Raw genomic sequence first — 14,365 nt, 5'->3', positions numbered from 1 at the left:
CCAGTACCATACTGTCTTGATTACCGTAGCTTTGTAGTATAGTAAGGAGTGCACTTTTAAGCACTTGCTTAAGCCTACGAGTATATTTTCTTGGCAATTGGAAGTGAATCCCAAATACCAACAGAACTTTACTTAGATGACTGTTTCTTTAGGTTTAAAAAAACTAAAAAAAACAAAAACAAAAACAGAAAACAAAACCTCACTTTTTTTTTAAATAAATAAATTTATTTATTTATTTAATTTATTTTTGGCTGTGTTGGGTCTTCGTTGCTGCGTGCGGGCTTTCTCTAGTTGTGGTGAGTGGGGGCTACTCTTTGTAGCAGTGTGCGGGCTTCTCATTGTGGTGGCTTCTCTTGTTGCAGAGCACCAGCTGTAGGTGCATGGGCTTCAGTAGTTGCGGCATGTGGGCTCAGTAGTGGTGGCTTGGGGCTCTCAAGTGCAGGCTCAGTAGTTGTGGCATACGGGCTTAGTTGCTACATGGCATGTGGGATCTTCCTGGACCAGGGATCGAAGCCGTGTCCCCTGCATTGGCAGGTGGATTCTTTTTTTTTTTTTAAATATCATCTCTTTTATTTTATTAACATTACTGTTATTATTTATTTATTTTTGGCTGCGTTGGGTCTTCGTTGCTGCACGCAGGCTTTCTGTGGTTGTGGCGAGGGAGGCTACTCTTCGTTGCAGTGCGCAGGCTTCTCATTGTGGTGGCTTCTCTTGTTGCACAGCGTGGGCTCTAGGCGCGTGGGCTTAAGTAGTTGTGACACGCAGCTCAGTAGTTGTGGCTCTCAGGATCTAGAGCGCAGGCTCAGTAGTTGTGGCTCTCAGGATCTAGAGCACAGGCTCAGTAGTTGTGGCACATGGGCTTAGTTGCTCTGCGGCATGTGGGATCTTCCTGGACCAGGGGTTGAACCTGTGTCCCCTGTATTGGCAGGTGGATTCCTAACCACTGCGCCACCGGGGAAACCCAGCAGGCAGATTCTTAACCACTGCGCCAAGAGGGAAGCCCCAACCTCATTGTTTTTTGATTTGTGTTTTGTCTTTGTTTCTAGTTTGTGCACTGCCAGGAAATTATTGCTTCCTGGTGGCAGCAATGCTTGAGACTTTGCTTTTATGGTCTGATCACTTGGTGATCTCTGTAAATGTATTATAGATGTCCATTCTTTGTTGGGTGAAAGATGACAGATAATCCTATTTGTAGTCCTACTTGTAGTTTTATTTGCCTATTTCTCCATTTTGAGCTCAAAACAATTAAGAAATTGGTGTCCCCTGGGAAGGAGAACAGGTCTTTGACACAGTTTTTGTGTTTCTGTATTTACTCTGGACCTGTGGCTGAAGCTGCAGAATTGAAATTATGAGCTCTCTCTGTGTTTATCTGTAATTCAGAAAGACCTTTACCCTTTACCATTGTGAAATGTTTCCCAATCTCTGGGAAGTATAAAGCTATATTGTCTCTGAAGTTAAAGGAGCTCTGTCCTGACTGGCTTACAGAGATAAATGCCTAAATAAGTTAATTATTCCAATATTTCCCAAAATAAACTGAATTTCTAATACTTCAAATATGCTAGACTTAAAAAAGGATCTTCTACTAGAAACTAACTCATAAATATTTTAAAAATCCAAGTTCATATAATTAGGGTAAATCTTTGGCAAATATGACTAGCTTAATAATTTTGGTTTAAAAATTGTCTTAAATAATTTTTAATGTTAAAATATAAGTACACATTTTGTTTTTCTTGGGTTGCTTTCCCTAAACATATACAGGTTTATTGACTGAAGAAGCTTACATCATTCCTACATAATGCATGTCAGCGTGAACATAATTTCCATGATCTTTAGGTAACTTAAACTTTGGAGTGCATTACATTAAATTAATGGATAATCATTAGAAGCCTAGATAATTTTTAAATAAGATAAAATAGGAAACATCAAGTACTAATCATAAGTAAATTTTTTTTACTATGGTGAAATATAAATAACATTTACTACTTAAACCAGTTTTAAGTGTACAATGAAATGGCATTAAGCAAATTCACAATGTAATGCAAACCTCACCACTATCCATTTCCAGAACTTTTTCATCATCCCAAAGAGAAATTCCATACCCTTTAAACAGTAACTTCCCACTCTCCACTTTCATCTATCCTATTTTCTGCCTCTATGAATTTGACTATTCTGAGTACCTCATGTAAGTGAACTCATACAATATTTGTCCTTTATTTCTGGCTTATTAAATTCAGCATAATGTTTTCAAGGTTCATTCATGTTGTAGCATGTATCAGAACTTCATTTCTTCTTTCGGCTTAATAATATTCAGTTATATGTGTATAACACATTTTGTTTATCCATTTATCTTTGGGCTGTTCCCACCTTTTGGCCATCGTGAATACAGCTGCTATAAACACTGGTGTACTAGTGCTTGCTTTCAATTCTTTTGGGTATATAAGTAGAAGTAGAATTGCTGGATCACATGGCTAACTTTTAGAAGAACCACAAAAGTGTTTTTCTCTGTGGTGGTACCATTTTATACTCCCTCCAGCAATGCCCAAGGGTTCCAATTTCTCCACATCCTTTGCCAACACTAATTTTCTGGGTTATTTGTTTTTTTGGGGGGGGGTTGTTTTTTATTTTTTTAATAAAACACCCAAATGGATATAAAGTGGTATCTCATTGTGGTTTTGATTTGCAGTTCTCTAATGACTAGTGATGTTGAGTATCTTTTTGTGTGCACGCTGCTATTTGTATACCTTCCTTGGAGAAACGTCTATTCAAATCCTTCACCCATGTTTCAATTGGGTTCCCTTTTTTTTTTTTCAGTTGCAGGAGTCCTTTTTATATTCTAGATATTAATCATTTCTCATACATGTGATTTGCAAATATTTTCTTTCATTCTGTCAGTTGTCTTTTTCTCTCTTGACAGTATCCTTTGATGCACAAAAGTTTTTAATTTGATGGAGTCCAATTTATCTATTTTTTCTTTTGTTGCATTGATTACTAATCATAATTTTAAGTTTATATACTTTTGCTTATTTTTATTTGCTATAAAGATGCTAGAAATTTGTGTCATATTTATGAACATGTTCCTTTTTGCTACTTTATCAAGTAGTCAAAGGATTGCATGTTGCTGTAGAAAATTATATTATGCATGTTCATGAGCTTTGCTGTCTGCTAATATATGCGTATATCAGATAGTTCTTAATTATCTACCCTAAGTTTTCTCTGTGAAATAGAAGTGACTTTCATTAAAAGTTATACTTAATATGAGTCGCTGAGACTATAGCAGAAGCAACAGTGATAGAGATATACAACTGAGCATGTGCTTTTATTTTTTTAAGGGAAAAAAAAAAATTGCCCTAAAGCAGCAGTCCTCGAACGTTTTGGTCTCTGGACCCCTTTACACATTTAAAATTTATTTAGAACTCGTAGAGCTTTTGTACATGTGGGTTATAACTATCAATATTTACTGAATTAGAAATCAAAACAAAAATTTTATGAACTTATTACTTCATTTGAAAAAAGCAATGATTAACATGTTGCATGTCAAATAAACTATATCATTATATTATTATGAAGATAGTTTTCATCTTGTGGGTCACTTGAGAAAGAACTGTAATCCTAAAGCAAGGTATCAGTTTGTTCCAGAATATTTGAAAGAACATAATGAAAGATAAAACTTGGAAAGTGAAGATTATTTCCTTTGATTTATAATGCCTGAGCCTGAAAATAAGTTATAAAATGTGTTAAAATACACATTCACTTAAAACAAGGTTCACTTAATTTTGATGGGCTTCTTTCCTTGGCTTACTGATTAGTGCTTTTACCCACTATCTATGTAATCTGCCTAGATAGCAGAGATCCTGTGTCTTACCAGAATAATTTTCTCTGCTATATGTTAACTTTATTATATGCTTGAGTATTTAAGGGGAAAAAGAACAAAAAGTTCCTCAGTTATGAAAGAGTTACTTCTTAATAACTGTGTTACCTTTTGTGCTTTTAAAAATGCTTTATTGTCATTTTAATAAAAAACGGCAACCAAAAAATTATTTCTCAGGCATCCATGATCCTATCTTAAGTCAAGTGTCCAAATTTCCCGACAACTCTAAATCAAATCAAATTATTAAAAAATTTCAGGGTATCTTTCACTGAAAACTATCTTTGAGATTTCCTGGCAGTCTCCTAGAAATCACAGAAATTCGTTCTTTCAGCATAGATAAAGAGTGATGAAAGATATAATTAGATTTGTTTGATGAGTTACAACTATAAATTTCATGGGAAGTCGTCATATCAAAAGAGAAGCCCAGGGCTTCCCTGGTGGCGCAGTGGTTGAGAATCTGCCTGCCAATGCAAGGGACACGGGTTCGAGCCCTGGTCTGGGAAGATCCCACATGCCACAGAGCGACTGGGCCCGTGAGCCACGATTACTGAGCCTGCGCGTCTGGAGCCTGTGCTCCGCAACAAGAGAGGCCGCGATGGTGAGAGGCCCGCGCACCGCGATGAAGAGTGGCCCCCACTTGCCACAACTAGAGAAAGCCCTCGCACAGAAACAAAGACCCAACGCAGCCAAAAATAAATAAATAAATAAAATTAAAAAAAAATTAAAAAAAAAAAAAAAAAAAAAGAGAAGCCCAGTCCTCTCTAGGTTAAGTTTATATAAGCAAAATATTATTAATATAACCATTTCATTAATTTTGTGCTTTGTGTAAAGGCCCTGGAGAATCGTCAATTACCCCCAGTCCCTAATGTTTTTACTGTAAGGGGAAATACTGCTTAAAAACTCATGAAATAGTTATATTCCATCCCTCAATAGAGAATTTTACTCCCTGCCATTCTGATATTAGTGGTTACAGTTAGTAACTACAGCTATTAAGTTCCTGTCATCTACAGATGGATTTTGATGCTTACCTAAAAGTTATGCTGTAAGCTACAGACCAGAGCTTGTGCATTTAACAAGAAGGACAGTTTCACAAGCCTCATAGAAAGAACTGTACCAGATACTTCCAACTACTGACACTTCAAAGAATATACTCTTGGGTACAGACTGCTGAAGTGATATTGCTTAGATAAATTTTAGACTATAATAGTGGACTGGGTTAGTATTTCCAAAACTCTAATTAGTCTAGAAGCTGAAAGCTTCATGAAAGCAAACTGCTAAGCTAAGATCTAGTAGAATGAGAATTAATTACACAGGACTGAGTAAACAGAAGAATTTTTTCGTGGCTATTTGTTCGGAATATTATTGATGTTTTAAATGTTCTATTTTCAGGGTATGTGAAGAAACTTTTTCTTTCTTCTCAATCTATATATAACCCACACAATTTCATAGATCCTGATTTCTTAAAACTAAAAATATTTGATTCTCACTGAGTCCCTCAGAATTCAGAAACTCTTACTATGTCTGCTAACTTTTCTTGACAATATAGTGATTTCCATAGATTTATTAAGAATGTCTTCCTTTTTAACAGGATATAATTGGACAAATTGATGGTGGAACCAAGGACTTACCTGTGTCATGTTTGAGAATGGTGCCCATTTAATCAGATATGTCTACCACTTCTGAAGAACAAAGACTGGCTGTACTCACGAAGCTAATACCTACAAAGCCCTCCCAGGAAAAATGACCTGGTACCTGAAGTAGAGGGTCTCAGCCTTGCATGTGGTAAGGAAGGTCACTTATATATGGTAATGAACTTTTGGTGACCTGGAGAAGAGAGGAATTCACCCAGTAACAGGTACCTGCAGGTGAAATAGGGTGAAGAGATTGTCTGGGGCTTGGTTTCCTAAACTTGGAATGGCAAAAATAGAAACTTTTAAAAGTAAAATCTGAGATTCCCTATGAAAACTTCCAGAAAGAAGTTAATTTTGCAACCTCAGTATTTGCAAACTCACAGAAGCTACCTGGTTAATTAATACCTTGCTGCAGCTAAATAAATAATCAAGCCCAAACTAATGAGATCTGCCATTTTTTTGCAACAAAAATCATTATGAGATTATTATGATTGGGGGTGTAGAGAGTTGTCAGGAAAACGGGCAAGAAAGATTATTAAATGTCCTGATTTGTATACTCTTCTGGGTTATCTGTACTTTTTACTTTCACTATTTTACAACTCTGCAAGTTATAGAAAACTAATGCTAATGCAAACTATTGTCTACAGAAATGCAAATAAATTTTGTCTTGAGAAGGAACAATTGATTATTACCCTGTGTATACTGACCAATTTTGTATCTATTTATAAATTCACCCCAGTCTTTGTGACTGTTGATATATGTATGTGTCCTTTGATTTTTTTTCTTTGAACTGGTTTAACAGCTTACTGTTCTCTCATTAATTAAATAGAATTGACACATTTATTATATATTTCTATGAATGTTATGATTCAACCTTTAAAAATATTATCCTTTAACACATATCATACTGTGTTCTCCGAAGTATTTGATTTCATGGATTTATCTAAATATATTTCTGACTCCAATTGTGCTTATAGCTTAAAGCTTTGTTGCTTGGACCAGCAAACTTCCAGAGTAAATACAGCCTACTGTTCACAGTTCTTAGGTTGTGCAATGCATTTTATCATTCAAGTATTCCAAACCAAGGTCCAAAAATCCTAATTCTCATTCTTTAGAAGAATTTGTAACTAGCTAGTCATCTCCCATAACATCGTTCTTTTTCTTTCTCTCTTGCACTGAGTTGCTATAGCAGAGAGGTCAAGAGTGATGATTCTGGAGCCAGACTGCTTGGACTTGAATACCAGTTTAGTCTCTAGCTGGTTATATGTCCTTAACCTCTTTGTGTTTCAATTTTCTCATAAGTAAAATGACAATGTATGTAAAGTGTTGGTATATGTAAAATGTTTAGAAGAGTGACTGACAATTAATATTATTTTAATATACTAAAATCATCGTGGATAGGAAGAAACAATAAAACCATTTATATATAAATATGTATATTCTTCAATTTTCTGACCAAAACTTTAAAAGTGTTTCTGGTCTTCTGTAACAGTATCATTTATCTCCAGGCAAATCTGTAAGAGTGGCAGGTTGCTAACTCTTACCATTTTCTCTCTGAAGTTCCAAATAAATGCCCTAGGAAGATAGACTCTTCCTGACTAGCCATATCAATCTAACATATTTGTTTTCTCCATATCCTTTCCCAAAAGGAAATCAGCAACGCTTTTTCTTCCCAGGGCAAGCAGCAGATTTTCTTGCATCCAGTGGAGCTTGGGGACCATCATTATTATGTGGGACTTCTCCAGAAGATTTAATTTCTGTCAGTAAGACAAGATTTCTTATTATGTATCTCCATGGCTATTTTTGTCTTAAATTCCTCCTTGCCTCTCATTATGCTTGGAGTTTTGCAAGCATAATACAAGCATTATGCAAAGTATAGTTGTAATTTCTTCAGCTTTGGATCCAGTCTCCTTGAAAAGACCTTTACACTTATTTAGTAATCACAGAGGGGCAAGATGTATTTTTCCTTTTTTCCTCCCGTGTGTCACAGTCCCCTACTCTCTGTTCTCTTGAATCAGGTTTCTCACTCAAATATGAAACTTCAGGGATTCCTATTTGCTATGTTTCAGTTATTATAAGGAAGACTTTTCAGCTCTTTGATGAGACACTACATACTGAGAATTATTAGTTAAGATGCTTTTTGGTTGCAGACAACAGTTTACCCATCTCTGTCTCTAATTAGCTTTTTCAAAGTAACGTATTGGCTCAGGTAACTGAAAAGTCAAGAGACAGATATAGTTCAACAGGGGCTGGAGTAAGTGGTTGAAAAATGTGACAGGACCGAGTATCTCTCTTTCTCTCCCATTTCTTAGGAATGCTTCTTTACAGTTGGCTCCATTATTGGCAGGCATTACTTTCATGGTTCCAAGATAGGAATTCTTCGAGTTGTATATTTCCTCATTCATATTCAATAGGAAACAGAGAGTCTATGTTCCTAGTCATTCAAATAAAATCTAAGAGATGAGACCCACTTGCTCCTATTGACCTGAGTTATGTGTTTCTTGAACTAAAAACTGTGGTTATGTGAAATGGATATGCTGATTGTACTAAGCCACCTACCCTGGAGGATTAGTCAGTCTCACCCAAACTATATGACTGGAAAATGCGGTGTAGTGTTAGAAAGAGGGATGGGAAATGGCTGCTGGAGAGGCAACTAACAAATATCCATTATGAGAAGCACTTCTCAAGCCTCTTTGTTTCTTGAAAAAGCAAGTTGATCAGTTTGGCAATAACCAGTATTCAGATCACTAGGAGCTAACTATTGAAGAGCTATTCAAGTCATTTTCTGTGTAATAATATGAAACTCAGAATATGATAACTTAAAAGCTTGGTTATGAATACGAAACTTCCAAATATTTTAGTTTGAAAACCAGGATAATTATTGTAGTTGCTGTGGTTGCTTTATAATATGAGAATACAAAAGACAGTTTGGTACATTTTGGAATGTTTATAATTTATAGCAAAGCTATAGCTGGGGAATTCAGTTGTCAACTGGAATTCATTAATAATTTTATTAATCAATATTTACATTTTCTACTTGGCCTTTGACTTAGCTAAGTTTGTTTCCAACCAGGCATGGCTTGTTGAATATAAGCGTTAAAGTCATCATTTGGTAGTTTAGCTCCCAAGAGTCGACTGATACTAGTTTTCCTCCCTGCATCCCCCTGAAATCCTGGGTGTTTTTTCTTCCTAAGGATTAAAAACAAAATTACACTTATTACTTATTTTTCTTCTTTTTCCTTCTCATTTTATATTCATATCAGGGACTGAGGTTTCTTTTGCAGCCATGGTTTAAATTGTCACTGCTTATTCAGCTCTACTTATCAGTTTAATCTTTCCTAGCCTGACACTTTTTACAAAGTATCATTCAGCCAATGACTGAAAGAAGTGATACAGACCCTTAAAAGTTTCTATATGAAGATCAGTAATATCAGAATTTGTACAAAGACTCAACTTTCTAAATGGTTGTAATGAGAACACAGTGAAAGAAAAGAAAAAAAGATGCAAAATCATAAGGAAAAAAAGCAAGATTAATACAAATTAAATATTATCTTGACCAATCTGTTTGGATATTAAAACTTAATGTGATCCTCTTAAGGGATTAACTTAATTAAGCCAGGCAATTTATTTTAAGGTACGTGATGAAATTACTAAAGAAAAAAATTAACTTCTGAGCAATGAATTTCTTGAAAGTCATGTGATGAAAGTTCATTGCCACATACTACAAAATCTTAATGATGTTAGAGTACTTTAGGTACAGGAGAAACTCTATTATATTCCTTGATGGAAGATACTCAGTGGCACTTACACTTTCACAAAAAAGCACTAGTGAAGGTCTTTCAGAATAAAACACATCTTCCGTCATATGCTATAGCCTACCTCCAAGGATAGGAGGTAAGCTGTATGCCTGCAAAATCATTAATGCAAAAGCCTCTTGTCTTACCGGTTCCTCTGCACTGCCTGTTGCATCATGGGAATAACTGATGAGACCAGGGATGGGCTGCTCACCGTGTGCCATGATAACAGCAGGACTGGTGTAGAATGGATGCTTCTAATGCACAACACATAACAACTATGAATATAGTGACAAGAAAACATGAAACTATACAAGCAAAATGACTGGAAAGGAAAAAGGGTGAAAACAAATGGAACAATGGAATGTCAAAAATTTTCCAATGAAGAATGACAAAATTAGCTTAGATTTCAAATGGTACAAGTTTTTTTTAAGATTGAAACTGATGGTACTTTTAACTCTTTTAATTAAGAGTAAAAGAAAGAGAACATACGATGATTTAATAATGTATTTCATCAATCATTTCCATAAAAACAAAACAAACCTCACGCACAACTTAAATACTTACTAGCCTTAAGTAAGGACTTAATGGATCACTGAATGGATCTGGAGACAGAATAATCCCGTCTTTAGTGAAAGAACCACTTACTTGTTGTCTGAATGGACACTTCCAAATGATCTCTATGATCCTTTCCAATATATACATTGTCAAAAAATCCTCTCATGTTATGCTCATAGCCAAAGTATCTGGATGAGCCATAAAACTTTAAAAATTACTTCATATAGTGATTAGATTTTCAATCTTTACACTCTCAGTGAACAATCATTACTCCCAGAAGTGATATGCTACTGTCTGAAGATTTTAAAGTGTACAAGGTGGGTTATACTAGGTATGGATAATAATGTAAATCATGTTCTGTGACTTTAAGATGATAACTAAATTTACTGAAGTACTTCATGGTACTATATTTACTCCCAGAATTGTTCAAAGAGAACTTGTAATACTTTGATGCTGTTTTAATAATATTTATTACTTTATTAAATTAAAAACACGAATATCTTACATCCATTTCTTCTCTTTATGACTGGGGTAATTTGTGTCCAATAGTTAAATAAGTGCTACTTAACTGCTGAAAAGTCTTGTCTTTAAAAAAAATATTTATTAATCTTCCTCAGCTAATTTCTTGAACCACCTTAGGTATCTTACCTTCAGTTTGGTGCTCCTCTAAGAATTTGTGAACATTTGATGTGCTGAACACATGAACATTGTATATTTACTATGATCACAAAAATGACATCTTCAAAGAGTTCTTAAACGTCACATTGTTTATCATTGGAGTTATTACTTCAATAGATAACAGCAGAATTTTTAATGCCTCAGAACTCAGAACAAAACTTCAATGCTTTCAAGAACTCTACATAATGGAGGGAATACAGCTGTGGAGTGTCATGAATATCCCTGTTCTTTTTAAAGGATGCCCTGAAGTGATATTTAACTTATGGAAGAATGGGATGGAAAGAGACATGAAATCAATACATTTACCTGTGGGTCCTTTAGATCTCTGGGTCTCTCTCAGCAGGCTTACCTTGGCCGCAATGGCTGCTGCAGTTATATGTGATGAAGAACTATCTTCTGTTGAAGCAACACCACTGTCTTTCTTCTCTTCTTCCTCTTCTTCACATTGAACCCCTTTGTCTTCTGTCTGTTTATGGGGGCTAGTTGTGGGAGGAGGGGAAAGAGGTGGTGGTGGGGAAGGTAAATCTTCAAGTTCATCATGCACTTCTTTTACTTTTACAATGGCATCACGTAAAAGGTCAATGGCATGAGGTAGGGCTGGCAGTATGAACTGAAAGCATTCCTGTATGCAAGAGGAAGAAAAAAAAATGAAGATAAAGCATTTTTATAGGCATACAAAATGGCAGCAATCAAATGTGTTTGTGATTTTGGATCACAAATTTTGGATTTATTTGTGATTTTCTCTCCATCTGTCTTAAGAATGAATCATATTTAATGTATTGTCCTTGCAATGCAAAATATGAAGTAAGCATGGTATATATTACAGTATTCTCCATAAGCTGAAGAACTACACTATATAAGCACACAGTACATTTTTTTTTTTTTTAAGTAAAATTTCTATACAACTTCAGGGTTTAAAGATACATTATGAGAGAGCAGGTAAGAATTTTTACCTTTCTGGTTAGAGAAGGATACTAGAACTAACAAACCAATTGAGTACTGAACTATTTTATTCAGAGAGCTAAAGTTCTGACTACAATCATAAAGTATAGCTAGACAACGTTGTACAATATGTAAAAATAGGTATAAGTTTGTACAGCATAAAAGTCAATATAGTCCCTTGGTTTCTTTTTTTTTAGGGGGCGGTGAAGGAAAGTACAGCATTTATTGCAGGATGCCAAGCAAGGAGGACAGGCAGCTAATGCTCAAAATATATCCATTATTACCTATATTGTATCACCAAAAGAAAATAGGTGAGAATTTTAAAATCAGAACATAAGGCCAGATATGTTTGGGGAATATGTTTGAGCAGAGGTCTTTCTCTTTTACATTTAAAGTAACTTACCTTAAAATCTAATATGTAAAGAAATATCTTACAATTTATGGACTACCTGGAAGGTATCTAATCTTTTAACCTACTGGAAAAAATTGTATAGTGAAGAATTTAACTTTAATCAAACAGAGGTCTGCCTTTACTCTCAGCTTTTGGGAGGTGATCTCTAGTTCCGTGTTATGTCATGCCTGATAAGAGTGTCTCTGTTTGCCTGGGGGCTTTGGCCACTGAACAGTCTAACAATGTGGTTTACTATGAGGGCTTTGGGAAACACAGTATCAGTTTTGCCTCTGGAAAGAACTGGGAGTGGTTGACTAGGTCAACCATGTGGGCAATATGTGATCAAGTCCTAATAAAAACTCTGAACACCAAAGGCAAAGGAGAATGTACATAGTTAGCAATACTCTGTGTATACTGTCTTATATTGTGGCTAAGAGGAGGTGATGCTTCCATGATTCCGTGGAAGAGGATGACCAGAAGTTCCCTGTTTGGTACCTCTCTTAGACTCTACCATATGTGCTTCTTTCCTTGGCTGATTTCAACCTGTATTCTTTCCCTGTAATACAACATACCCATAAGTATAACAGCTTTCAGTGAGTTCTGTGAGCCCTTCTAGTGAATTATTAAAAGTGAGGGTGATTTTAGAAATCCCCTCAATTGCAAGTGGTGTCAGAAATGAGAGCAGTCTTATGGAGTGCTCCAACTTTGTAGCTGGCTAACTTCTGCAGTTGGTCAAAACTCCTTACAGTTGGTGTTAAGAAGTGGGATTTGATAGAAAGACCCTGACTCACTGAAACTTGTGATCTGGGAAGAGGAAGGAAGAGAGGGTGGGGGATAATGAATCTTTAGAGCCTAGATGAACACAGGGTCACCCACAGTATGGAACTGCAGCTGTACTGTAATTAGTTACTGGAGATAAAATTAGCAATGAAGTTTTAAAATGAAAGATCTAACTCCTAAGGAGTTATGTCAAAGCACAAGAAATGCAAAATGATAAAAAACAAAGTAAACACACAATTTCTTGGTTAATGGTATCTGTACTAGCTAAAACAAAAGTAATGGAGAATGTTGGGGTGGATCCTGAGGCTGGGCCAAGTTTGGACTCTGAATGGTCTGACATATAGCTGTTAGCCTCAGAGCTGCTTCCCAAGGAAAAATTTATGTTGAAGCAATAAACAGTAAATAAAGTTGGACTGATTCATAAGAAAATGGGGAAAAAGAAACAAGCGATTCAAGGGACTTGTCCTAGCAGGGTGGAAATATTTAAATGGTTATTAAGAAATGTATGAAAAAAGTGAGCATTGATGGGGACAAAACAGAGGTCTTAAAGAAGCACTGCTGTGGGCTGAATAGACAGACTGGAGACCCTGCTGGTCTCCTAACATTAAGGGGTCCTAAACAAATCTCTATTTACCCTGGTTTGGAGGAATTAAAAAAGCTAGGAAGCAAAGAAACCTTACCTAGAATCACCTTAAGTGATGGACCCATAATCTAATCAATATAAGGTCTGACAAAAGGGTCTGGATCCCTTGACCCAACCCAGGCCTTAGAACTCCAAGGCCATATGCACACAAATGGCTAAAATCATCAGGAAACAGAGAAGAGACTTCTCTGGGACTCCTTGACATGGGAGCTTCATGTACTGTGATCTACAACCTGTTGAAATCCTAATGGGTACAGTTAGAATGGGAAGATATAGGAACGCAATAGTTGATGGGATTAAGGTCAATGTTTGGATAAGAATCAGAATGTTTGGAAAGTGAACTTTATGTGAAGTGGTGAATCTCCTTTACCTGAATGTATTATGGGCATGGATGTTGTGGTCTGACTGGAGAATTCATCCCCTACCTCATATTGTAAAACAGCAGGCATGTAAATCCACTCTTCCACCAATATAATTGGACATGCTAAATGGGCCCACACAGTTCATTAATTTGCTGTACAAAAGCCCTGTGTGGAGTGCAGACTGGGCTTATAGCAAAAACTTGTGAGTGCCACCCAACAACAACTGCTGGGATTTTGGACCAGAAAATTTCCATTTGAGAGACAATTACTACTTGCTATTGGACTTTAATTGAGACTGCCCTTATGACTAAAGGACACAAAATAATCCTAAAACCTGAAATATCCAAAAGGTCTTGGGTAATTTCAGAGAAAAGCTCTAATGGGGACGGTAATGCCCAGGAGAGTTCCATAATAAAATGGAAATGTTGCATATAGAATCATGCTACCAGGAGAATGCAAGGAGGTACTCACGAGCAGGCAGCCTCTTTTCACCTAGGGCTGACTTCGGAACCACCTGAGGAGCTGCTGGATCCTATGGCCACTTGGGCCACTTGGGCGGTGCCCTATAAACAGCTTTCTATTGATCAACAAAGAGCTGCTTGGTTTATGGATGGCAATTCCAAGGTGCAGGGACAGCATCCTGTTTGGAAGGCCGCCACTCTGATTGAAGAAGGTAAAAACAAATCAGCTCGATGGGCTGAACTACATGTTTGCCCCT

The 14,365-nt window shown here is 36.2% G+C and overlaps 1 protein-coding gene across 4 annotated transcripts in view; it reads right to left on the bottom strand.

Annotated features, from left to right (window-relative positions):
• Positions 1–14,365, bottom strand: part of GPHN (gephyrin) — a 626,292-nt gene that overhangs the window by 256,487 nt on the left and 355,440 nt on the right. For 2 of the 4 annotated variants that reach the window (XM_059914466.1, XM_059914467.1), the window contains exons 7-8: positions 10,879–11,151; positions 9,443–9,550 (exon numbers count right to left, since the gene is read on the bottom strand). In XM_059914466.1, the coding sequence (XP_059770449.1) occupies positions 9,443–9,550; positions 10,879–11,151 (381 nt within the window). The remainder of the gene's footprint in view (positions 1–9,442; positions 9,551–10,878; positions 11,152–14,365) is intronic. The other 2 variants (XM_059914468.1, XM_059914469.1) reach the window with 1 other exon arrangement.

Source organism: Balaenoptera ricei, chromosome 2 (assembly GCF_028023285.1).
Source record: "Balaenoptera ricei isolate mBalRic1 chromosome 2, mBalRic1.hap2, whole genome shotgun sequence".
In the NCBI taxonomy this organism is placed as follows: Eukaryota; Metazoa; Chordata; class Mammalia; order Artiodactyla; family Balaenopteridae; genus Balaenoptera; species Balaenoptera ricei.
Note: the sequence above shows the minus strand (reverse complement) of the source record. Positions and strands in the feature narration are given on the sequence as shown.